The sequence below is a fragment of the Daldinia caldariorum genome, assembly GCF_022478825.1.
Source record: "Daldinia caldariorum strain CBS 122874 unplaced genomic scaffold F4812scaffold_6, whole genome shotgun sequence".
NCBI classification, from domain to species: Eukaryota; Fungi; Ascomycota; class Sordariomycetes; order Xylariales; family Hypoxylaceae; genus Daldinia; species Daldinia caldariorum.
In genome coordinates, this window is record NW_025953042.1 from 556,149 (window position 1) to 578,077 (window position 21,929).

Below are 21,929 nucleotides of genomic sequence, written 5' to 3' on the forward strand. Positions count from 1 at the left end.
GGGTGCCTGCGCTGTTTAAGCCTGTGCCTTATTATCATTCTGCTCAGCTTTCTTTTGCTTATTCTTTTCCAAGTTATTCAACTTTAAACTTTGCTTCGAATTTGGCCCCAGTGTCATATGATATGTGACCCTAAACCCATATATTATAATAGGGTACCCACTTTATACATTCCCATCTCCCATATCTTAGTTACCCATCTTAGACAATATAAGAATGATCACAATACTATCGTACTATCATAATTACGTGACACCCAGGGTCTCGATGTGCTTCTCAAGCTTTTTCTTTTCAATTTCCACTTTAGGAGCGGTGCCAATCATCAACACATTATCGATTTTGGTACGTTAGAACGCTTGGGTCAAAGCATCAGTAGCAGCATTAGTGGCCACAATGCTTTTACCACCGTCCGCGGTCAAACGCTTGCGAATTTTAACTTTCGCATAGCCATTACCTAGTGGCTTCACCCGCTTGCGCGCGCTTGTGTTCTCCTCAATATCCATCTGCGCTGTCGGACAGAATAGCAACGCTTCCCCCGTCCGCAAGGCAACAATTATATCGAAAAGTGGCTTTGCATCGTCCGAGCTTTTCTCCTGCGCACCGGCAAGGTGCTTTTTCAGCGTTTCGTACCAACTCGGCGAGAGAAATCGATGAACAAATGTTACATTGGATAAATCTATTAGCTCTGGGGAGAGCGTGGGCTCTTGGGTTGCCACGAGCACTCGTGTGCCTGTATGCCTTTGTTGTCGGATTATAGAAAGTAAATCTCCTGTGAGGATCCTGGCCTCGCCGCCTTGGTTCAGGAACTGTTTCCCATTAGCTTCCATGGGTATTTCTTTGACATGGTGCGGGGTTTACCTTATGTGCTTCATCTAACACCACTATACGTCCGCATTTGTTCCTCTCTTCAAGAAATATCGAGAGACAGATGGAAAATAGAGCGCAGGCGTCGTTAGAACTAAAGAATGGGTCGCTCAGGTCAACGATAGTTAGCGACCCTGGTTCGAACGCCCAGATATCCTCTTGGGCGCGAGCCGGCTTCTTGCCCGTAGTCGTCGAAGATGGTGCTATAAAGGTATCGAGAAGCTGTAGACGCAGCTTTAAGGGCGTCTCCTGACCTTTGACCCATTTTACCTTGGAGAGACGGTCGCAGAACCCCGAGTAGGTAAAAACACCCGGACCTTCCATTGCCATTTCGCGGGCAATGTTCATCACCACCTCCATGTATAATGGTGTGTCTTTGGCTGCTGGGTCTATGGCCATCAGCTTTAACATTCTTGAAATGTCAAGTTGGTCCTCGTTTAGATATAGCGGTAGAACCTTGACGTTCATCCCGGGGAGGTTGCCATACAAATTCTGCATGGCCCAAATATTAGAAGGAGACACGAGCACCTTCACAGGGATCCCCGAAGAGCATAGATACGCTGCCTCGCACACCTGGGTTGACGTGTGGCTGGTGTATTTATCGTAATGCATGACCATCCCGGCTAAGGGGTAAGGAAGATGGCCAGCTGAGTTATCTGGAATAAGTGCATTCTCCAATAGACAAGACAACGTGTGACTCTTTCCAGCACCTTGGGATCCGCAAATAAAGGCCGACCATGGAACGTTCATGTTTGCTAGAACCAAGCGATCCTCTACCGGGACGGATACGTCTGCAGAATCTTGTCTAATACCAATAAGGCCATACTGAGGAACGAGTTCTGAGACCTGGTTATTAGATAAGGGCGTTAAAGCAGTGTGGGTTGAGGTAGAAGCAGTTAAGTATGCTGATGGAACTTTGTAAGTCGAAAGCACAAAGTTTTCCACGGCGGGGGTAAAAATTGGAGTGTTTGCAAACGCCTCTTCTTGCTGATTATCGCCATTATCGTCGGCCCCTTGAATAAAGTGTAACAGATGGGAGAACTTAGATATTTGACTAGTCGCACGATTTCCGCGATTTCCGAACATAATGGATAGTAGGTATCGGTTGGTGTATAAACTGATACAAAGACAGGACTAGAAAGTGTTTCGCTATCGAAAAGACCCAATGCTGAGGTGGTAGGGTGGTAAGTGAGTAATACCAAGCCTTACCTAGGTAGTGTCATACAGATTTATGAGACCGAGACCGATACTATCCTGGGCGCATATGCGGCTATCCGAAATGATATGCCGAGTGCCTGAGGTTTCGAAACGCTGACGAGCGTGGATTTGAGATTGCCTACCTAGAACCTCTACTAAAGGTCTTGGGTATCCGTGATATTTACGGAAGCCTACCTGGTACCTACCGAGGTAGGGATGAATGCCAACAAAGTCCTTGCCAGTTGGTGCCTCTTCACCAACCTCATTCTAGATCGGCTTTAAGTACTACCTAGAAATACTTACCTAAGGTATGCATGCTTAAATTGATAAAAAGCAGTACAACGTTCCAATTATAACCTTTTTTCACCGGTCGAAGCATGGCCTGTTATACCTATACCTCATTTATGAAGTTGTAATACACAACTCTCCGTCTCTTTTAAGCCTTCAACGTGGTCCTACGACCGAGAAACACGCTGAGCTGAGCCGCCCTGAACCTCAAGTCGAGCTGCAATGTCAATGAGCAGTCATTTTTAGGCCACAATAGAACATTTCGTTGGCACTGATAAGACGACGGCGATCCTGTAGAAGGCGGCTATCATCGTCCGATCTGTGCAATACAATAATACCAGCTTGGCGAGTTGCATGTTAATTAATTCTGTTATTCCACTTAGGCAAACAGGTATGTAAGTAGTCAGGTTTGTGCGTCCCACCCCGCGCTGAAGAAAATAAGGAGGCACCTAGGTAAGCTTACTCCACGCGACACCAGACTTGAATTAATACTATATATCTGTACTCACTGAAGGATTCAACTGACGTCATGCTCAGGAGAGATGTCATTGGGCTGAGAGTCGAAGATACAAGTACATTTATACCTAACCAAGTGCCTGTGTGTAGGTACCTAGGTATCTGCGTTGCTTTCAATATATGCCACTCATGAGCCACGAACGTGGCTCTCCTGAGTGATGAGTGATTGTTGGTAAAAAAATAAAAATAAAATTTTTTTCTTTAACCTGTCATCTCCTTTTCCCCAGGTTTCCTATCAATACACTCACCACTAACTCCCGTAACCGTTGTTTCTTATGGTAGCGAATGCATGCTGCGACCCAATCATAAGATGACCCCGCACAGCAATGCAGAGCAGGAGGAGCCTGCAACAGAGCTCCCAATGACAGACAGCAGATCAGAAACGGATGACAGCGGATCCGAAATGGATGAAGAGGAGATAAAGAGGTGGTATTCCGCGACGTATAAGCGCGGCTCAAAACCCCCCATGAAGAAGCCTCTCACGGCGGCTTGGGGTCTGCCTATAAGCGACGCAGACCTCGCCAAGCTCAAGGTCGGGCTCAGACCCCGAGATATGGACGACAAATGGGAGATACTGATCGAGGACCCGGACGAAAACGGCAACGTGTCCATCCACATAACCCGAAGCTGGTTGCAGGAGGAGTGCTACATACTTCACATTGTTCCGAGAAGCAACGATGAGGGCGAGAGCGCAAGGATCGAAAGCATTACCTGGGAAGGGAACAAGGGGGGGCTGCAGTGCGAGGCAGAGCAGGCCGAGAAGGAAGCCGTGATGCTTTGCCGAGGCCATCTCCACTGCGAGTTTGAAGCTCTCCCCCAGTACCCGTCCTCAGCGTTCTGGGATAGCAAAGCTTATAAGAAGCTGGATGCGGAATAAGTTACTAGCCCTCGAGGAGGCCTTAGATAAGTTGAAGATTTTCGAGGCATAACTACCTGCCTTTATTAATTTAGGGGCAATTTTATTAACAACATCAATATGCTTGTTTATGAAATATTATTTTTACTGCAGTCTACAGCTAATAATAGCGAAGGCGCAAATCTCTTTTATAAACACTAGTACCTTACGCTAAGCTCACGACACTGTTAGGGAGACCTCATATTCGAGAAACCCTGACCTGACCTGGCCTGACGTGGTCGCTGATCTGACAAGCGTGGAGTTATCTCATATCAGCGGTGAGGGTATTCCTCACCCGCGTCCTCGAACATATGGATCGAGGTCTAATGGGTCAATGCAGTAACCCGTAGACTTTACCGGGGGAACTCTAGCGAGGCTCTAGTCGGTCGTGGCCGAAACACACGGGTCTTTGTTCCTCAAGGTATTCTTATTCTTGACGTGGTCGATAACGGAGCCATCCCCATCATTTTGAACCTCGGAAGCTACGGCAGCGCTTATTTCGCAAGAGGTTTAGTATCTCCTCAATGGATAGTATACGGAGTGGGTGTAACCTCTCCGGAGGAGCTAGCTAGTATCCCTGCTATACCCATATATCCCCGGCGAGCTAATAGCACTAGAAAAGAACTAACCTGAGCAAAATAGGGGCCGCCGGACCCTCTGAGCGGGTTTGCCTTCCCGCCTGCGAATGTCGAAGAGTTGGGGGCGGCCTTGGGAAGGTGAAGGGGCTTGTGGATATACGAAGCCTGAGAAGGTTGAAAAGAGTATCAAGATAAGGGAAATAACTTAGTTTGAGGACTGCAAATGTTCAAGTCACGGGACAATAGCAACATCTTATGCTTTAGCATCTTGCATGTTAAACAGTTCATAGTGGATCATATAGTCGCAGTGGCTTTACACAGATCGTAATGCAGGGCGGCAATGCTGAATAGAAGGATCAAGTAGAATGAGCACATTACCTGCTTGAAAGCTACAGGTACTGGGAAAGATACGAAGGTAAGACGGCAATGTAGGTAAGAGAAAAATTAGAAGGATTAGAGAGAGCGTCCGGGGGGGGGCTCAATGACGCATTCATCATACCTACTGACCAAGGGGCTGCCTTTGCCAAAGACATGCAAGATTATAGACCTAAGGGGGCGGTAAACGGTAGTATCATGAGCGCCCTGGCAGTCTAATGTAAGGCACTTGGTTGTGTATTCAGCCTTATGCCAGCTTGGCTACCCCAGCCAAAATCCAGCACCCCCACAGATTTACTATTACAGCAATCTCGACCAAGTGTACACCGACACTGCGTCTGAAGCGTTTTAGCATCTCCTGACGAAGTAGCGCGGAATGCAAGGTGCTTCCGCTCCCCCGCCAATTATCCATTGAGGAACGTTGAACCCTCTCTGCATAGTCTGATAGTACTTAAAATAAGTTAACTAAGTGTATACTAGTAACTACTATGCTGTGCTAGCTGTCAAGCTGCTAAACTAGATGGCGCTACCTTTGCGGCTTCTACTGTTAATTTACTCCACTTGGTGTTGAAAATGGGGTGTTTAGCGGCATGGAATGGGCTATGTCCTCAAGTGCGAGAAGGCTATCAATAAATAGAATCTTTAAAAAAGGTCATGATATACTGTCTTGGGAATAGTTCGAAGAGCTCAACCAACCAAATTTATGGTCAATGTACTTGTATCCTTCTCGCACTTTAGGACATAGCCGGCAGAGGCTAGGTATTTGCGGGTATGATGAGGCTCCGTGGTTTAGGGCGTGTAGAGAAGCTTGTTTAGCATCTTGCCTGGCTTGGCCAGCTTGGCCAGCTTGGCTGCGTCGGCATTGACTTACCTCACCAAAAGGGTGCTTGAAAGTGTATCACTCAAAATACAAACTGATACAGCATGAGGGTATCTATTCATAAGCCTTTTACAATTTCCTCCAAAGAGGGGCACTTACTTTGCTATTCACAATTACTTTCAGGAAAGTTAACGCTTATATTTTGTACAGAGTTGTATGACGCATCAGCATGAACGCGTTTTTCGTAAGTCTTCGTCGATCGCAGACAATTTTGATATTAGCGCGCGTCTTTGGAGGATTCTGGCCCTATTCAGTTTCCAGGACTCCGGCCTGTTCCCCTTTCGGGTACGTAGGTGCCTAAGGTAAGGTATTGTACTTTTACATATCCTCGTTCATTGATACTATTTTTACGTATCTAATAATGATTTATCAATAATGATAAGATTTATCTACAGCTACGTGCTTCCTCAACGAGTGATAGACCAAAAGGTTTCTTCGACTAAAGTTTAGATCCCTTCCTCACAGCTGGGGAGTCGCCGGGAATTCGGTTCTTTTTGCATACACTATTCGCCTCGTGCCCCACGTCCCCTCTCCCCTACCACCGTAAGGCCCCGATGTAACCCCCGACAGCCGGTAGCCGGCTAGAAGTGCTGATCCTAATGAGAACACACAGGCACCAGCAACTCAATGCTGTGCTGAGCTGACGAACGAGCTGCTGCAACGAGGCGGCTCGGATGGATTCGTCCACTTCATAATAACGCCTCGTCGGAAGAGGCGGGTTCAGCTCTTGCTACAAGATACCAGCCGACCCCTATTGCTTGTCGTGAAGGAACATCAAGCTCAAGAGCCAAGTAAATAGGGGGTCGAGTGATATTGTCAGATTACGTCATGGAGGAATAGATCTCCATGTCTATTTTCATTTTCTCACTATTGATAGAATTAAAACGGTTGCATGTAGAGGCAGCCATGACGGCTCCATGATAGGTACCTACCTAATGTTTCTTAAAATATCGACATAGCAGTTTAGGATGCCAGGTACCTTGATTGAGGTGGTAAAACTAGAAACCGAAATATGGCATTGTGCCTGTTGATCATTGGCTATCGACTTATTCTAGAACTCCGAATTGCTATTCATACAATCTGACGGTTTGGCTGCTCAGCTTGTCTCAAGTGTGGATCCACAGTGACGTCTGTCGAGGGACGTTGAATTAAGCAAATCGAACCATGATTTGGTGACGGCGCGTGATGTGAGGCAGTGGCGGAGAGGAGGAAGGGGGGCGGAAAGGAATACGGTCGAAGCGGCGCAGCCACAGGTCGTAGGAATATCCTGGCAGATCTTTATCTCAAACAGAATCTCACCACGAAGAATATCAACGTATTGTACAGCCAGAAAGTTAACTAAACTAATTCAACTCCATGCCGGCGTGTAGTTTACTAGTGTAATGTCCTCAAGTATGAACTAGGCACAAGTACTCCACTGATATATCAACAGACTAAACTTTAGTGTGTAAAAAGATCAAGACATGCTATTGTAAGAATAGTAAGTAGGGGATCAACCAATCAAATTACCTAGGTACCTGTGTTTAGTTCGCACTTAATGTAAAGACCAGAACATATTTATTATGGAGGCTCTTATATTCAGGATTACGTTACTGTATACACTACTCCACAACATCAGCCAGTATACATCAGGGTTCACTCAATACTTTATGTAATACGATATTACCTTAGGTAGGTAAAGATCTGAAGCTGAACGAAAATCCAGTGAATACATTATCATCACTGGTTCGTCAATTGCTATTTTTACCGCTCGGGCCCTACCGCCTTGCAAAGGTACAAGATCGACATGTCGATGAATTCCTATTCTATGCTCGTTCGAGGCCGTGTTTCGTTGATCATGAACAGCGCCTCCAATTTAGGAGGGCTGGGAGTGATGCTAACAGTAGTACCGACATGACAACCAGAAGCCATCTCACGAGAGCTATCATTAGTATGCGGCTCAGCTGGATTAGTGTATACAGCTATACGAAGACAGTTACCATTACGTCAATGATGCTGGAGCAAGAGGTATACTCGACTAGGTTCACAATCCTCGGACGGCATGCTCTATGCTTGGTAGAAACGTTCTCCTCATGGAAAATCACCACGAGCCTAGTCTAGATGAGGTGGAATAGGACTACCTGTCTCCATTCGAAATGGTGATATAAAGGTCGTGTCTCTCCGGCTTCGAAGGTTCAATTTCCTCATCACCATCACCATCCACATCATCATCACCACTGCAATTATCAAAGCATCTTATCCTACCTACCTCACAAACCAAATCAACAAACCATTCCAAAATGCAGTTCACCATCGGCTCTCTCTTCCTCGGCATCGCCGCCTTCAGCGGCCTCGCCAGCGCTCAACAAGCCGTCGCCTTCGGCCAGCAGCTCCAGAACGACGACCAGACCAACCACTGGGTCGCGTGGGTTGAGGGCCAACACGCCTGCCCCGGCATGCAAGTCCTCGACGTCCTCACGTCTTCCCCTTGCTCGCAGCCCTTCAGCCTCGGCGAGGTCCAGTACACCTTCTCCGGCTGCTCGGGCGCGAGCGGCGCCCCGACCGTCATCCTCGACTCCAGCGGCGCCCAGATCGGCGGCTGTTCCGCCAACGCCAACAACAAGATCCACTGCCACGGCGACCTCCACGACATCATCAAGCACGGTGTCTGCACCATCGTCAACGGCGCATAAACGAGCGCATTCATCTCCCCTGTGTTTAGGATAAGATGTCAACGAGAGCAATTCAACAACGACGGCGTTGGGTTTTTGTCAAAGCGGAAGGAATTGATATCCTCTTTTTTGGTGTCTCCTCGAAAGAGTCTTCCTTCGCACACTCTTCCAAGTTTCATGTATTCATAGCGGAATAAGCATATAAGAGCGCTCCTGATGTTTGAAGATTATTTAATTTACGATGGATTTTGTTCCTCCAAAGACTCGGTTATTAAGTGCATCGTCGAAACTTGAAGTGTTAATAATTAACATTGCCTCGTTTTCCCCTACCAGCAAGATAGTTCAAAGTGACAGGTACCTGCCTAATTCTCAATTCGCTAGTAAATTATCGCCTTAACTTCAATTCATTCTTTATGGCTACTACTCCCCGGGCGGGAAGAGTGGCTTGTGGTCATTATATACGAATTGTTGGAAAACCTTCCGGTACACAGACCTTTTGAACGACGGCCTGGGGGAGTTCTGGGGCGGTATCGTCTCAGCGTCGTTACAACTTTCGTAGACATGCTCGGCTTCTCGTTTTCGAGGCGCCGCATCCCAACCGCTTCTGTCCCCACAGATCATATATGTGGCGCAGGTCTGGAATAAAGCTTTGTTGGACTCGGCCAGGGTTATCGTGTGCTGCCATGTATCTCCCGTGACGCTGTTTTCGCTCGCTCGCGAAAGAAGAAACTTTCTAGCTGTCTGGTGGACATAATATATCTTGCCGTCGATGAACCTGACGAAATGGCCGCACAGGGCTTTGATGTAGTCCTCTTGGGGATGCTGTATGTCCGCTTCGACGTCCTCCAAAGTCCTATGGGACCGCTTCACGGCTAGGATAACGCCCATCTCCTCTATCGTCAAGGCCTGTCCCGCAGCTATAATGAACTACAGCATCTTAGTAGCATTAGGCCGCGGGGTGATTTTTCCCAGCATATGCCTATATATAGCGAAGATATCGCTGCCGCCTATAAGATTCTCGAGTTCGTTTTTTAATATTCCACCATAGCAGTGGATATGCTCTCCCAGAACTTTGATCACCAGCGTCGCCCAGAGAAACGTATTGTCGGCGCCCGTGCCTCCATTCTTCGTATTGATTATGCTTCAGTAACCACTCACAAGTCCCTGGAGTCCGAGTGACGTTAAAATCTTTGAAAGACTCATAGTCCCCAGGGTATAGTTGTTGCAAAGCCATGTTTTTCTCTGCAATGGATAAGCCTAAAATTATATGGGTTAACATGCCTCAACTTAGAAGACGTTGGCATGGAGGTACCTACGTAGCATCACCTTCTTCTCATCTTTAGAAACCATTTCGTTGCCTAAGTATTTGAGGTTGCTTAGAACCAGTTCTAATCTTCCTTGATCCTCTTCCGTATTTGGGAATCTACATAAAGACCGATGGTCCGCATTCAGAGGGACAGGAGTCTCGTTTGATCTGAGCAGCAAAGCCGATTTCTTCGGCACGACCTATAAGTTTATGTTAGTAAAGATCTCATAACATGTATATAGAAATAACCGCAATCTATGATGATAGAATATCGGGACATACTACAACATTTGTTCCAGAAAGTTCGCGAGTTTCGTAGAAGCTCACGATCTGAAGCTTGTCGCACCGATCTACGAAGGACTCGGAAATCTTAAACAACACATCGGACTGTTCTTGTAGGTTCTCTAGAAGCGCTGTATTCATGTTCGAATTGAAAGACATGACGTCGAGCATGTTAGCTAAGATCTGAGCCCAGTTTGCAGCTTCCGACCCCTGATGAGGAGTGCCGAGGAAAGCGACCCCCTGAACGCAGCTAAGGATCTCTTTATAGAAGTTACGCTCGTTAGCACGGACTAAAGCATACAGCGAAAGCATAATCAGCATCATGCAAATGCTACAACATGTCAAAAAGGTTACTTGCACAAAATTATACGGTACCTTCTTGAGAACAATCCCACCAAGGCTATGGCAGAGGAAGAGAAGCGGCCGAGTTTGCTCTCCTGGTTGACCTCGCTTAGCCAGCAGCTCTTGAAGGAGCAGCTCAGCGAAGTCGCCAATGTCAGCGACGGACTTGCTGAACACAGCAGAGTCGTAGCCGAAAGACATGATTCGCGCACTCGGAACCGTCTGGGGAAGATCTTCTTGGAGCCAGTTCCTACGCCGATCTGGATTAGGAGGTTCTGCGGTCCATATCTTGCTGTAATGCCCGTTTAGGCCGTGTACCGCTACAATATCGATACCATCACCCTGTTCTGGAGGTTTATCCACCAGGACGAACAACCCATGCTTTGCATCACGTTTTGAGCTAGTCTCGGAAGCTGGTTCCTCGAGAGGCGATCTGGGCTTACTCCGTGAGAGATGGGGAAACATTTGATGGGCTTTACCAGTGGATTTCGGCATGCCGAAACATACGCTCAAGTATATGTCTTTTCTCATTAACGTTACCCGATAGTTATAATCGAAGCCTTTGGACTCGATAGTATTATGCAAAATTCCAGGCTGGGAGAAGTGTTACACTTGTGAACGGCAGCAAGGCTCAGGCAACTACAGGCGCAAATTATGTGCAATAATGGCACCGGCCTTGACCAATAGCAAGCGAAAACTCATTTAATAAGCTTCATACGGTAGGTACCTAGACATATATCCTAAGCCCCCAAGTACCTACCAGTATCCATCTAGCTTCATAACTTCATTATCCGTTCAAAATACCACCAGTAGCAACGCCTTATCTTCGAAACCGCCTTACTGCTCAGCCCTCCTTCGTACCAGTGTACAACCCCCCTTTACTTCTTCACCCCCATCCACCTCCACCCATCCCCCCCCCTTTCTCCAAACCAAGCCCCCGGCCTACCTTCCTCAGGGACTTGGCCCTCGACAAGATGCTCTTGCCCTTCGGGCCGGGCCTTTCCGTCTCCCTATCTCTCTCCTTTTCTTTTTCTTTTTCTTTTTCTTTCTCTTTCTCTTTTTCCTTGTCCTTCTCCCCGCCGCTCTGCCGCAACGCCTTCGCAAACACGAGCGCCGGCAGAGCCGACACCCGGTTCCGCTTCCTCGCGACGCTGTTGCGCTCTTCTTGGTCCTTGTGCTTGTGCCTGTGCTTGTGCTCTTCCTCTGCTGCCGCGCTCGTCTGCTGTTCTTGACGACGCGTGGGGCCCGAGCGACGATTGTTATTATTATTAGTAGTAGTAGTAGTAGTAGTAGCAGCAGTAGTAGTATCTGGTCTCTGCACGGGCTCCGCGCCGGGGAACGGCGTCTTGACGTAGTGCTCTGCGAGCGGGCGCTCGCTGAGCTTCAGGGGCGGCGGCGCCGGGGCCGTCCTCTTGCTGTTGGCGCGCGGGCGGGTCGAGAACCCGTCTACCGTGCCGGCGAACGCGACCTTGGGGGAGCTGGCTGCAGCCCCGGTGGGAGTTAACAACAACGGCGGCGACGCGTTTCCAAGGGTGTTCTCCTCCAAGTCCGGCTGTGGTTTTGGCTGCGGCTTGAGACTTCTGCTGGCCGGTGTTTGATCTTGAGTGTCACTATCTAGGTGGCGCGAGAGTCTAAGATTGGGATCCGAAGGGAACGAGGTCGGAGGATGTATCACGGCGCCGTTTAGCGGGCTACCCGGGTCGCTGTAGCGCAGGTTGATCTGCTGATAGTGGAACTGGTGCTTTTGGATCGGAGCGACTATCTCCGGCGTAAGGAGTAAATCCGCCGATGGGTATACCATAGGCTGCTTCTCATATACGAACGGCCTTCGAGTAAGGTATATCTCTTCCGCCGAAGAAGAAGGATCAGGACTCGCCGTTGAAGAAATCGCCGAATGGAGACTACACGTGGACTCGTTAGGTGAGATCGGCGAGACTTCGTATTGCTGAATATTGGTATTCGCAGATAGCGGGTTCGAGACGGGGCTTATAACCATATCATCGGCCTCGCTCGTTTCTAAAATCATGCGTGCCGGATACCTCGGTTGCGGTGCCGCTATCTCGGAACGAGGTGACGATGAGGCAGTCGGCTGAAGCGGCTGCACCACAGTCAGTCCGGCTTCTTGAAGAGCACCTGTCGTGCCAGTATCTTGAAGCTTAGGGTCCTGAACGGGTGGTTGCTGAGCACTCTCGTTCGGGGAAGAATAGATAGACGAAGAACGAGAACCTGGCCGCGGAGGAAGAGCCTTTTTCACATATTCCGCTATCCCTGTCGGCGGTGAATACTGCCGGTAATTTCCAAGTTTCCACTCCATTTTCCCTTGGTCATTATCATCGCCTTGGTTGTCTGTATTCTCACCTGAGGCCATCTCTCATCATATAAGGAGGAAACTATACTTTTCAAGCGGCCCAGAACTAACAGAGGAATTAGGCTGCGCCTCTAAACAGACATCCCATAATTCGTGCTATAGTTAAACAAAGAAATTGGCCTCGGACTTCGAGGCATGTGTCCGGGTCGGTTCGGGGGACGCGAATACAAGGTTCTTTGTTTGTTGGGACATCAAAAAGGCGGACAACTCGAAGGTCACGTTCGATGCCTATTAAACGTGGGAATATTAACCGAAAGGTCCCATTTGATATACCATTGCTGAATGAGATGATGTAATGACAACAAGACAATAGACAACACTAATAACAACGATAATGATAAGTATTGAGATAAGTATTAATATACTCGTTTCGAGTAATGTCTACCTAGGTACTTTGGTGGCGACCGTACCTGACTACCTTACTCGCGGAATGGTCTTTGAGAGTAATCTCAACTAACTGTCAAGGTGCTCAGGCCGAGCAGCACATATTAGATATCTGGTAGCTATGTGATGAAATTGTGATGTAAACTGCAAGGAACCACCTCGCCCCTTTTCATGAATCAACCATCGCCCACAGACTCCAAATCCATATACCTTCAAATCATAACATACAACCCCTTTAAGCGACATATATAGAACCGGCCGTTGCACTAACCATGCATGTAGAAACTAAAAGGGGCAAGATCGCAACCGCTCAGATGATATACCACCCGTACGTCAGACATCTAATAGATCTTCTGAGCAGACTCGAAGTTCTTGACCCAAAGTTATATTACCCCAGATTCCATCGCTCATAATCATTTCCCATTACCCTTTGCCTTGCCCTTCCCTTGGGCCTTATTGCCCTTTGCTGCTGCTGCTTCCGGTTTGGAATAGAAGCTTGTTGCGTCATCACCGAACAGTTCCTGGTCGCCCTTGCCACCCATCTCCATGAATTCCTTCGTAGCTCGTTGGTCCGCAGGTCGAGGCTCTTTTTGAGGTACATTGTTCGGCTCAGCAGCAGGGTTCTTGGAAAACACCTTGATAGGACTCTTCTTAGCATCTGGGCTACGAGGGACCTCTTTGGCGATTTGTACCGAGTTAATGGAACTGAGCAATGTTCGTTCTCGGACCGCGCCTCTCCGTTGCATTTCAAGGCCTCCAATCCCAGCCACAAGCCCGTCGGTACTGTCGTTAACACCTAGCGACTTCTGAGTTATCCACGGATGATTAAGGCACTGGTCAATTGTGAAGCGTTTCTCTGGTTCAACTACCAGCATGTGATCAATGAGGTCCACTAACCCGCGTATCATTAGTCACGAGGCTCAATAACAAACCGCAAACTCAAAACAGTAAAGACTCACAAGCTGGATCCCCAACCGAATCCCAGTATGGGGAAGGATAATCGAATCGACCGCTCTTGATTTGCTGACAAAGCGTATAGGGGAAATCGCGGCTATAGAGTTCGTCTGAGAAAGGAGGGAAGCCGCACAGACAGATATATAGTACAACTCCAAGCGACCAGATGTCGACAGCTTTGGTGTATTTTCTATGCCTTCCTTCTGCCAGGATTTCCGGCGCAACGTAACTTGGTGTACCACATAGAGTAGTCGTGAAGGATTCCTCGCCTATGATTTTAGCAAGACCAAAATCGGCAAGTTTAACGTGAAGATCGTCATCAACTAGTAAGATGTTCTCGGGTTTTACATCTCGGTGGACGATATTTCTGTCATGCTATTCCGATTGTTAGCCATGTCAAGGCAAGAGGAGATGGAAGTTATACCAAGTACTTGATCCCCTGGAACAACTGCTTGAACAGCTTTCTTGTTTCCGACTCGCTCAACTTCTGCTTCATTACGATGTAATTGAACAGCTCTCCTTTGGGCGCAAGCTCGAGCACCAGATACACAGCATTCTTCTCGTTGAAAGTATCTTTCAGACACAGGACGTTAGGGTGGCTGACTCCCATCAATACTGCAATTTCTTGCTGCAGACCATCTGTCTTCGACCTCTCATCTATACCAGGGTTTTTCGTGAAAATCTTTACAGCATATCTTTGGCCGGTCGACTTCTCTACGCACAGGTATACCTCGGCGAAATGACCCTTGCCTAAGCGGTCGAGGAGAGTGTATTGCTGCAGAAAGGCGCTGGAAGCCCTACTTCGGGGGTAGCGAAAGATGAATCGGGCCTTGTCCATGACTGCAATCTCATCCTGCTCCTGTAGCTCGCGGCGCTGATTCCTTCCGACAATGGCCTCGTTTACGAAAGTGCCATTACTAGACATGTCCTCGAGGATAGCAACTGTGTCATCGCCCTTGTTTTCGGTGAATATTAAGCAGTGGCGGTTGGAAACAATTAGGTCATCTACGATGATGTCTATAAGCACCTAGTTAGCACTCATTGCAGTCAGAGCAGTCACAGCAGTCATAGCAGAGCTCCGAATGACGAGAGGGGGAGAATCGACTTACCGCACTCGGGATGTCGCCCAATTAGATATCCACCCGACGGTATACCCTTAACCATGGACTTCTCGAAATTCTCTTCCTGCTTTAGAGCACTAGCATCGGATGGGCCGGACTGCCCGTTTGCTAGCGCATCTGGGACATCATTGGGTCGTGGACATGTCGAACGTTTTTTCAAAACCACACATCTGCCACCGTGTTTTGGGTCTAACGGGAAGAGATATCCCCATACACCTTCCTTCTCTTCATCCTCAACTTCATCAGACAGAGCGCCATTGCCTTCAACGTATTGGGAAGTCGGAAAAGCTTGGGTGTCTTGCGGAGGAGAGGATAATCTTTGAAGCTGAGAAAAGGTTTCTTCGGGAGTACGGTGGGTGACTTGACTGGGTCGTCCATCCGGAGGCTCAGCAGTTGATTCCTTATATAAGTCATCGCTTTCGGCTTCATGAGTGACAGGTGAAGGTAGGTGCTGCTTGTTCGTGATGACTGGCGTTTTTAGCTGTTCGGCATTTTCTGCCTTCTGCGACAAACGGCCGGACCGACGAGGCTTCTTGGAAAGGTCATTGTCGGTCTTAGAAGGAGGGGATTCCTATCAGAGGTTGTTAGCTAAAAAGAAACGCGAACAAAGTAAAGGTGGATTGAAGTACCCTCGGTCGTTTTAGTTGGCTTTTCTCGCGTGGAGCCATGGTTGGCTGCCTTGAGCGAGAATGTATTAGACTTCGTGTGCGAAAGACCAACAGAAAAGAAAGATTAGGAAAGAAATATAAAAATAAAAATAAAAAGACGGAGACAACAAATTGCACCTAGCTCAATAATATAACACGGGGTTGTAGGGTGCCGCCTCCGAATCCTGGTAAGGGAGGCAAGTTGTTGTAAAATTTTGTTACGATAAGTTGGTGAAGACGAAAAAAAAAAAAAACTTAAGATCAGTTATTGGTAATGAAAAGAGCTCCCAACTCGAAAGTCTCCCTGTATCTTTTACATTACACCAGATGGATACAAATGGTCCGATACCTCAGACGGGGATTTAGCGGCTGAGCACCAGCACGGCCGAGGAAGTGACAGGGGGACGGGGGAGGAACTTGCGACGCTATCACCCTTCTACCTATTTCACCGAATACCTACTATGGTACTTGGATGTTGACTCATCAGCATTTCTGCAGGAGAAGGTGTAAAAATCCAGACCTAATGTATTCAGTCATATGCCATGAGTGATGCGTTAGGTACCTGTTTTCCATTAGAAAAAAGAAAAAGAAAAAGGAAAGAAAGAAAGAATACATGAGAAATCGTAAAAGAGCAAAACTCTGAAACTTGGTACCTAAAAGTTAAGCAGCTGATAGGCCGTGAGGTCATCTACAGCTTCTTGAACTCAATGGGCTCCTGCTGCTGCCCGCAGTGCTGCTGCTATGATCGGTAAGTGGGGAAAGCTCCCTCATTCTGCGGCCTGCCGTTCTGCCCAGGTTTCTTTTTCTATAGGGCTGTGCCACGGTACCTAGCCCATTTATCCAATCAGCCAATGCGACGAAACCTTGTGCCAGTTCCACCTGCCTCTTGCTCAGTTCCAGCCGTCCTTCAAGATTCCCGTTCTTTCCTGTACAACTATAGCATTGTACCTAGTTCACTACCAGGTAGGTAGGTACGTATTGTCTCTGCGCAAAAGTCTTGGAAGAATTACTTAATCTACCGGTTTAAGCAACAGGTACCTACCTAAGGTATGCTTTTCCGAAAACAACCTTAAAAAAGTAGCAGCTTTACCTCGTATGAGGCTTAGCATTGGTCACGCGTAGTCTTGCTCTCGACATCTCGACACGCCTTAGTTTCAGGTGACTATCTGCAAAGGACACCTGCAGTTCCTCACATGCATTACGCTATCCACGAGATTCGCTAGTCTATACGTAGGATGAATAATACCTGTAACCAGTTTTTCAAAAACTTCGTAGTTTCAACGCTACCTAACCTTAGGTAATTAGGTACCTAGGTATCTGTATTCTAATATGAGGTGTTCTATAACCTGTATATGTTATAACCTATATATACTATAGTTAACTTGTATATACTACAACTTGCATACCCTCAGCTGTAACGCTTTCAAGTTAGATAGGAGACGTAGAAAACGAAGTCGTTCACTCTAATAACTATTCCCTCTAGCTAAAAATAAATATCATATCTAGGTAATTACTACCTTCGTTATACACGATTAAAATTACGGGTGCACCAGTACACATCTCCCGCCCTTATCATCGGGTTTCCTCCCACCCAATAGCTCAAAGCTATGTCCTGGTATCATGACTACGAATGCCAACCCGATATCCTTAACTGCTGCTCCGAAGTCGTATAGGCAGTCCGCCAGGAGCTTGAACTGATTTGGTATTCACCCAGAATGCCCCATAACGCCGTGAATAAAGAGATCTGCACTCTTTTGTACCTGAAATTTCATATGCTCTACCAATGCCAATGTGTTGAAATGCAACCCCAGCCGTCGTCGTATGGGGTCATTTTCGTTAGTTCGTGAAGCAATCATCGTCATCGAATCAATCGCCTGACGAGGTGTGGGGGGACGTCACAATCCTCAGGGGAGGACACAAGATCGGCGCGCAGAAAGTTGCGAGAGTCTTAGAGAGATCCAAATGAGGTATCTGGAAGAAGGAGCGATCCGATCGCCGTTTCTACCGTTCGGAAGTCGATGAAAAAGAAGAATTTGAACCTGTGATATTTGACCTCCGTCGACTGAACTGATTCTTCTCTAAGTACGGCAAGGGAGATGAAGATGAGAGTGACGTGTTCGACTTCCGCCGTTTCTACCGCTCGGGAATCGGCGACTTAGCCAGGCGTCCGCCCGCGCTGATGCGCTTCTGTAGGCGTGCGTCCTTATCGCGCTGAAGTCGCTCGCTCGGACTTGGACTTAGGCTACCCGACAATGATGAGCCCGAGGCCTCAATAGCAGCATTGCGGCCCCGCTTTTGCTCTATATACATCTGCGCGCTTCGACTCAACGGGAAAGCAGGCATCGATGACGGTATCTCCGCCCCGTTTTGTATTAGCATTTCAGCAACCGGGAAAGGAACAACTCGGGTTTCGGGCTCTGGTCGTCCAGATGTAGGTGTAGTAGGTGATGGTGACGCCGGATCAGCTGCCGCGAGGGCTAAAAAGACTGGATGGGTCCCGCGGACTTTATCTAGAACGTTGGGATTGGCTTTTAATGCCAATGCATAGATGACCTGTTGGATCTCGTTGCGTTTTATAGCCGCAAGGAGCGTTTCGTCGGCAGTCGGATATCGAGAGAGTGTGGCCGAGATTGGCTCCACGTAAGCCTTGTCCACATACTTCGCCGTTATGAACTTTAGGCGCTGCTCTCGCGTAGCTTGAGGACCTGGCTTTAGTGATGGGTCTAATCTAGCTTCCCAAACCATGTTAGAGACTCTGTTTCCCACAAGGAGCAATAGCTCGATAATATCGGGCGTAAATGAGGTGATATCGAGAGTGAGCGATCGCACTTTGCTGATATGTGTCCCCAAAGATCGATGAATGCCACTGCATTCGATGCAGAGGATAATGGCTAGGTTGATCGATACCCACTCAACCTTAGATCCGCTGCCGCAGTCAGCACACCAGCAATTTCCTTGGTCATTATCACGGAGCATCTGAAGAAGCTTGTCCGGATTTTCGTCGTAACTGCTGCTAGGCGTACGCGCATTTGCAGGCCGCGCTCCAACCGTGGTCCGACGAGAAGGAACAGAGCTGGTGTTTGTGTGAGAACCGTGATGCGAACCGTGATTCAAGGAACTGCTCTTCCCGGTCAGGATCGATCCGATATCACGCTTAAGACTAGTCGGCTCCCCTGGAGACATCGGCTTCTCCTTGAGGCCACGGCCTTCGACCGCGCTCTGGAGAGCGTTATTGATAGAGAGAATCCAGCTGTTCATGTCGTCGCCCGAAGTTGCCTGGTATACTCTCTTATAATGGGGTGTGATGACTTCGAAGCAAAATCGTCGCTCCGCATTTCTTGCCTCGCGGACAGATGCCATACGAAGATCTATAGGGTCCATATGAAGATCGAGCTTCTGTTTCCAGTTACTATACTCCGATAATTTCCCCTGGTCTAATACAACCCAGAATCTATATCAGTTAGCGCGTAATCACAAGGTACAGTATGTGTTAGCCTTTTACTTACTTGTGCCAGCCCTGCTTATTCAGTGAGAGAGGGTCCACGTGGGTGCCAGGCCGATTCAAGGCCCAGAGTAGACCTTCTTTCCGGTGTGTCGAGTTCTTCTCGGCGTTGGTTAACTGACTGAAATCCTTCTCCTCCAAATCTCGTATACCCTTAAACTTTAAGGTCTGTGCAGGGCTGTGTAAGATGCCATGTCCGATACTCCCTGGAGACCTTGAGAGGTCTGTGCCTCCTGTGACTATGGTACCCGAATTCCCTGTCGGGACTGCTTTAAGCTGAGAACCAGTACTATCCGCACGGCCAAGCTCAGAGTCGGAGGTGTGCAGGTTGCCATTGGCGTTCTGGTTTGGAGGCGCATTGGCTGCCGAACTCACAGTCTCCGGCTCATTATACTGTAGATTACTCTTCTCCAGCACGCGTCTTTTTTCCTCCCGCTCGCGTCTTTGGTATTGGAACTCCTTGTCGGCGTCTTGTACTTCGTTTGCTAGAGCCTCTAGTTGCGGTAGCAAGTCCTCAACCTTTTGGGCAGTAGCTAGAAAGCTCCTTGCCTGGGTGTCGGCATACTTGGTAAGATGTGACAGTACTTCCTGTTCCTTGCGGCCACCATGCAGGTCTTGCATGAACGACGAATAGTCGAAGCGCTTGAGCTCAAAATTCCTCCTCTTCGTCTGATATTTAGTATCGCTCTCGGCAAGCTTCTTAGTCTTTACCGAGTCTTGTCGTTGGCCAAGGTACCGAGATACGTAAGAATAGTAGTCCTTGCTTTCCTCTTCAAAGTCTCGTCTCTTTGACTCTGCTTGTTTGATATCATACGTATACAATTTTCCTATAGGGTCAATAATAAGCTTTTGTAAATTAAAGGCGTTTTGTCTCTCGTAAAGGAGTATTTCTTTAGCGATCCTGTCAAAATAGTGATCTATTGCAGGTTGGACGGCATTGGCGTTCGTTGCAGAGGCTTCCCGAAGGGCGTCCATAAACCCTACAAAAGCATCGTTCGCCTCAATCTGAGCAGTGTGCGCGTGCTCGGCTTTCTTCAGCACCTTTTTCATCTGGGTTCTCATGTTGCCTGTCTTTTGTTCGAGCGCCTTGATAGTAGCTCTAAAAACCGGGCCATCGTCGCTGACAGTCACGTCGTCGCCCGGTCGAGGGCATGATATATCAAGTTTGATAGATTCCCGGGAGCTTGGCGCAATAGTAGGTGCGATAGATAGTGTATCGGCCTGGGGATGTAGAGGGTGTATAGGAGATACTGGCTCTTCTTGCTCACTAATGCGTGAGTCGACCGATTGAGATGACGGAGCCCGTATTCTTGGGGGAACAGCTAACTGAAAGGCGGGAGATGGGGAATTAGGATGGCTTGAGTAAGGTGATGTATCTGAATATTGCGTTAGATCTGATTCCACGTCAAACAAATTACCCCATAAACTTACTAGCAACCCAAAAAGAAAATCGGGCGAGGGTATCTAGGCGGTGTGCTCGCTGGTCGTATTCGACGAACTATAACCATACTGCTTAGCAAAATCCCATAATACTGTTTGTCCAGGTTCACATACACTGCACACATTCTTCCACCCGCCTCCCGCGTCTTCCGTCGTCTTCGGTGGCTTCCATTTCCACGACCACTCAAACGTCACTGAGGGACTTCCACCTGTAGTGTAATCTCCGACCAATTCCACATTCGCATTTTTGTGCAGATTCGGGTCTGCGTGGAACTCGCGGGTGACAAGGTTCTCAAGCTCTCTGTTACTTGAAGCATAAACGTATGTCAAGCCATTAATATGCGTATCGATTCCAGGGGTTGTTTCTTCTTGTCGGATGACAAAGGTAAAGTTGAATACGAGTTCGTCGTCATTATTAAGTTTAAGAAGGAAATTCGGCGGAACCGTAGGGTCGATATCCTAGAATAACGTTATCAGAAACATGAAATACATTTCCCGGCTAGGCTTATTCCCGGTCTTTTTCGTTGTAACTAACCTGGACAAATTCAGCCGGTCCAGAATCACCAGATGTTCGCGTTGCTGTGGCCCGAGTCGCCGGGAAAGCGTTCGGAACTATAGTGATTGAGGTTCGCTTGCGAGGACAAGAAATAACGAGGGAAGCAATTGAGACTAGATGCAGTCAGCTTCAGTCGCGCGCGCGCATGCTAAGAAGAGTTGACGTACATCGATTCTGATCCCTTAAATAGATGGCAGCGCCATCATCAAGTCGGCTACTCACGATGCCCATGGCGAGGGAAGCTGGCCAGATGAAGGCCGCGATAAAATAAGGTAAAAAGTAGCAATCCGGTAAAGCAGGTATAAGAGGAAAAAATAGACGAAGTAATTGAATCCAAGGGTTAATATATTAATTAGTGACGTTGTAGGAGAGATATGTATCAAATTGGAGAAAAGGTGGTGTCGCAACAGTCGCATCGACCGCAAATGCTGAGTGGTTGCGGGCAACCAATCCGGTTAGAATCAGCGGTGCACCAGTGGACTTTGGCGGGGTCGAATTACCAAGAGGCAAATGGCACCGAAGGGGGATGTTCGTTGCGGCTGGCGTCCGTGTTGCCTTGCGCCGAATATAACCTTGCATATAAGACCTAGGTTCTTAAGAGCCCCAAGTGACGTCCGAGTCACCAAAGAGGCAAAAAAAAGTATAGTACAATATTATTAATTGCGACGTTAGACCTAAATGGCGCAGGCATAAGTACGCGGCATTCATCACATGAATAAGGTCGAAGAAATGGATTAGACGGGAACACGAGCGCGGCAAGGGTAGAAGGGCAGAAGGGCAAAATG

At 47.9% G+C, this 21,929-nt stretch overlaps 7 protein-coding genes across 7 annotated transcripts; 2 read left to right on the forward strand and 5 right to left on the reverse strand.

The window, feature by feature from the left end:
- Nucleotides 1-157: 157 nt before the first annotated feature.
- Nucleotides 158-2,275, reverse strand: F4812DRAFT_344786 (uncharacterized protein). Its single transcript, XM_047931653.1, has 2 exons — nucleotides 857-2,275; nucleotides 158-804 (listed from the first exon to the last, which is right to left on the reverse strand). The coding sequence occupies exons 1-2, from the start codon at nucleotides 1,946-1,948 to the stop codon at nucleotides 346-348; spliced, it is 1,551 nt and encodes a 516-aa protein (XP_047791064.1). The 5' UTR covers nucleotides 1,949-2,275; the 3' UTR covers nucleotides 158-345.
- A 347-nt stretch (nucleotides 2,276-2,622) lies between these two features.
- On the forward strand, nucleotides 2,623-4,122 carry F4812DRAFT_345096 (uncharacterized protein). The gene is made up of 3 exons (XM_047931654.1): nucleotides 2,623-2,738; nucleotides 2,954-3,035; nucleotides 3,146-4,122. Exons 2-3 carry the CDS (start codon nucleotides 3,022-3,024, stop codon nucleotides 3,738-3,740), a joined length of 609 nt encoding a protein of 202 aa, XP_047791065.1. The 5' UTR covers nucleotides 2,623-2,738; nucleotides 2,954-3,021; the 3' UTR covers nucleotides 3,741-4,122.
- A 3,030-nt stretch (nucleotides 4,123-7,152) lies between these two features.
- Nucleotides 7,153-8,503, forward strand: F4812DRAFT_424553 (uncharacterized protein). Its single transcript, XM_047933841.1, has one exon. The coding sequence runs from the start codon at nucleotides 7,871-7,873 to the stop codon at nucleotides 8,261-8,263; it is 393 nt and encodes a 130-aa protein (XP_047791066.1). The 5' UTR covers nucleotides 7,153-7,870; the 3' UTR covers nucleotides 8,264-8,503.
- A 159-nt stretch (nucleotides 8,504-8,662) lies between these two features.
- F4812DRAFT_470599 (uncharacterized protein) lies at nucleotides 8,663-10,667 on the reverse strand (the record flags this gene model as incomplete). Its single annotated transcript, XM_047938996.1, has 4 exons — nucleotides 8,663-9,159; nucleotides 9,323-9,499; nucleotides 9,559-9,748; nucleotides 9,831-10,667. 4 exons carry the CDS (start codon nucleotides 10,665-10,667, stop codon nucleotides 8,663-8,665), a joined length of 1,701 nt encoding a protein of 566 aa, XP_047791067.1.
- A 214-nt stretch (nucleotides 10,668-10,881) lies between these two features.
- Nucleotides 10,882-12,563, reverse strand: F4812DRAFT_470602 (uncharacterized protein). The gene has a single exon (XM_047938997.1). It carries the CDS (start codon nucleotides 12,538-12,540, stop codon nucleotides 11,059-11,061), a length of 1,482 nt encoding a protein of 493 aa, XP_047791068.1. The 5' UTR covers nucleotides 12,541-12,563; the 3' UTR covers nucleotides 10,882-11,058.
- A 690-nt stretch (nucleotides 12,564-13,253) lies between these two features.
- Nucleotides 13,254-15,898, reverse strand: F4812DRAFT_345208 (checkpoint kinase 2-like protein). Its single transcript, XM_047931657.1, has 5 exons — nucleotides 15,629-15,898; nucleotides 14,988-15,570; nucleotides 14,303-14,895; nucleotides 13,884-14,253; nucleotides 13,254-13,816 (listed from the first exon to the last, which is right to left on the reverse strand). The coding sequence occupies exons 1-5, from the start codon at nucleotides 15,665-15,667 to the stop codon at nucleotides 13,338-13,340; spliced, it is 2,064 nt and encodes a 687-aa protein (XP_047791069.1). The 5' UTR covers nucleotides 15,668-15,898; the 3' UTR covers nucleotides 13,254-13,337.
- Nucleotides 15,899-17,643: 1,745 nt separating this feature from the next.
- Nucleotides 17,644-21,569, reverse strand: F4812DRAFT_345202 (centaurin beta). Its single transcript, XM_047931656.1, has 6 exons — nucleotides 21,312-21,569; nucleotides 21,124-21,257; nucleotides 20,703-21,047; nucleotides 20,580-20,646; nucleotides 19,153-20,524; nucleotides 17,644-19,097 (listed from the first exon to the last, which is right to left on the reverse strand). Exons 1-6 carry the CDS (start codon nucleotides 21,373-21,375, stop codon nucleotides 17,780-17,782), a joined length of 3,300 nt encoding a protein of 1,099 aa, XP_047791070.1. The 5' UTR covers nucleotides 21,376-21,569; the 3' UTR covers nucleotides 17,644-17,779.
- Between the last annotated feature and the right edge of the window lie 360 nt (nucleotides 21,570-21,929).

Excerpts from the sequence above, each read along its gene's own strand:
- F4812DRAFT_344786 (XM_047931653.1), bottom strand. The coding sequence starts at position 1,948 with ATGTTCGGAAATCGCGGAAATCGTGCGACTAGTCAAATATCTAAGTTC. Across the intron at positions 805-856 it reads TGTTAGATGAAGCACATAAG|TTCCTGAACCAAGGCGGCGA; the intron begins GTAAACCCCGCA and ends AATGGGAAACAG.
- F4812DRAFT_345202 (XM_047931656.1), bottom strand. The coding sequence starts at position 21,375 with ATGGGCATCGTGAGTAGCCGACTTGATGATGGCGCTGCCATCTATTTA. Across the intron at positions 21,258-21,311 it reads TTTAAGGGATCAGAATCGAT|TCTCAATTGCTTCCCTCGTT; the intron begins GTACGTCAACTC and ends GACTGCATCTAG. Across the intron at positions 19,098-19,152 it reads AATAAGCAGGGCTGGCACAA|ATTCTGGGTTGTATTAGACC; the intron begins GTAAGTAAAAGG and ends TAACTGATATAG.
- F4812DRAFT_470602 (XM_047938997.1), bottom strand. The coding sequence starts at position 12,540 with ATGGCCTCAGGTGAGAATACAGACAACCAAGGCGATGATAATGACCAA.
- F4812DRAFT_424553 (XM_047933841.1), top strand. The coding sequence starts at position 7,871 with ATGCAGTTCACCATCGGCTCTCTCTTCCTCGGCATCGCCGCCTTCAGC.
- F4812DRAFT_345208 (XM_047931657.1), bottom strand. The coding sequence starts at position 15,667 with ATGGCTCCACGCGAGAAAAGCCAACTAAAACGACCGAGG. Across the intron at positions 14,896-14,987 it reads TGGGCGACATCCCGAGTGCG|ACATCATCGTAGATGACCTA; the intron begins GTAAGTCGATTC and ends AGGTGCTTATAG. Across the intron at positions 14,254-14,302 it reads TCCAGGGGATCAAGTACTTG|CATGACAGAAATATCGTCCA; the intron begins GTATAACTTCCA and ends CAATCGGAATAG.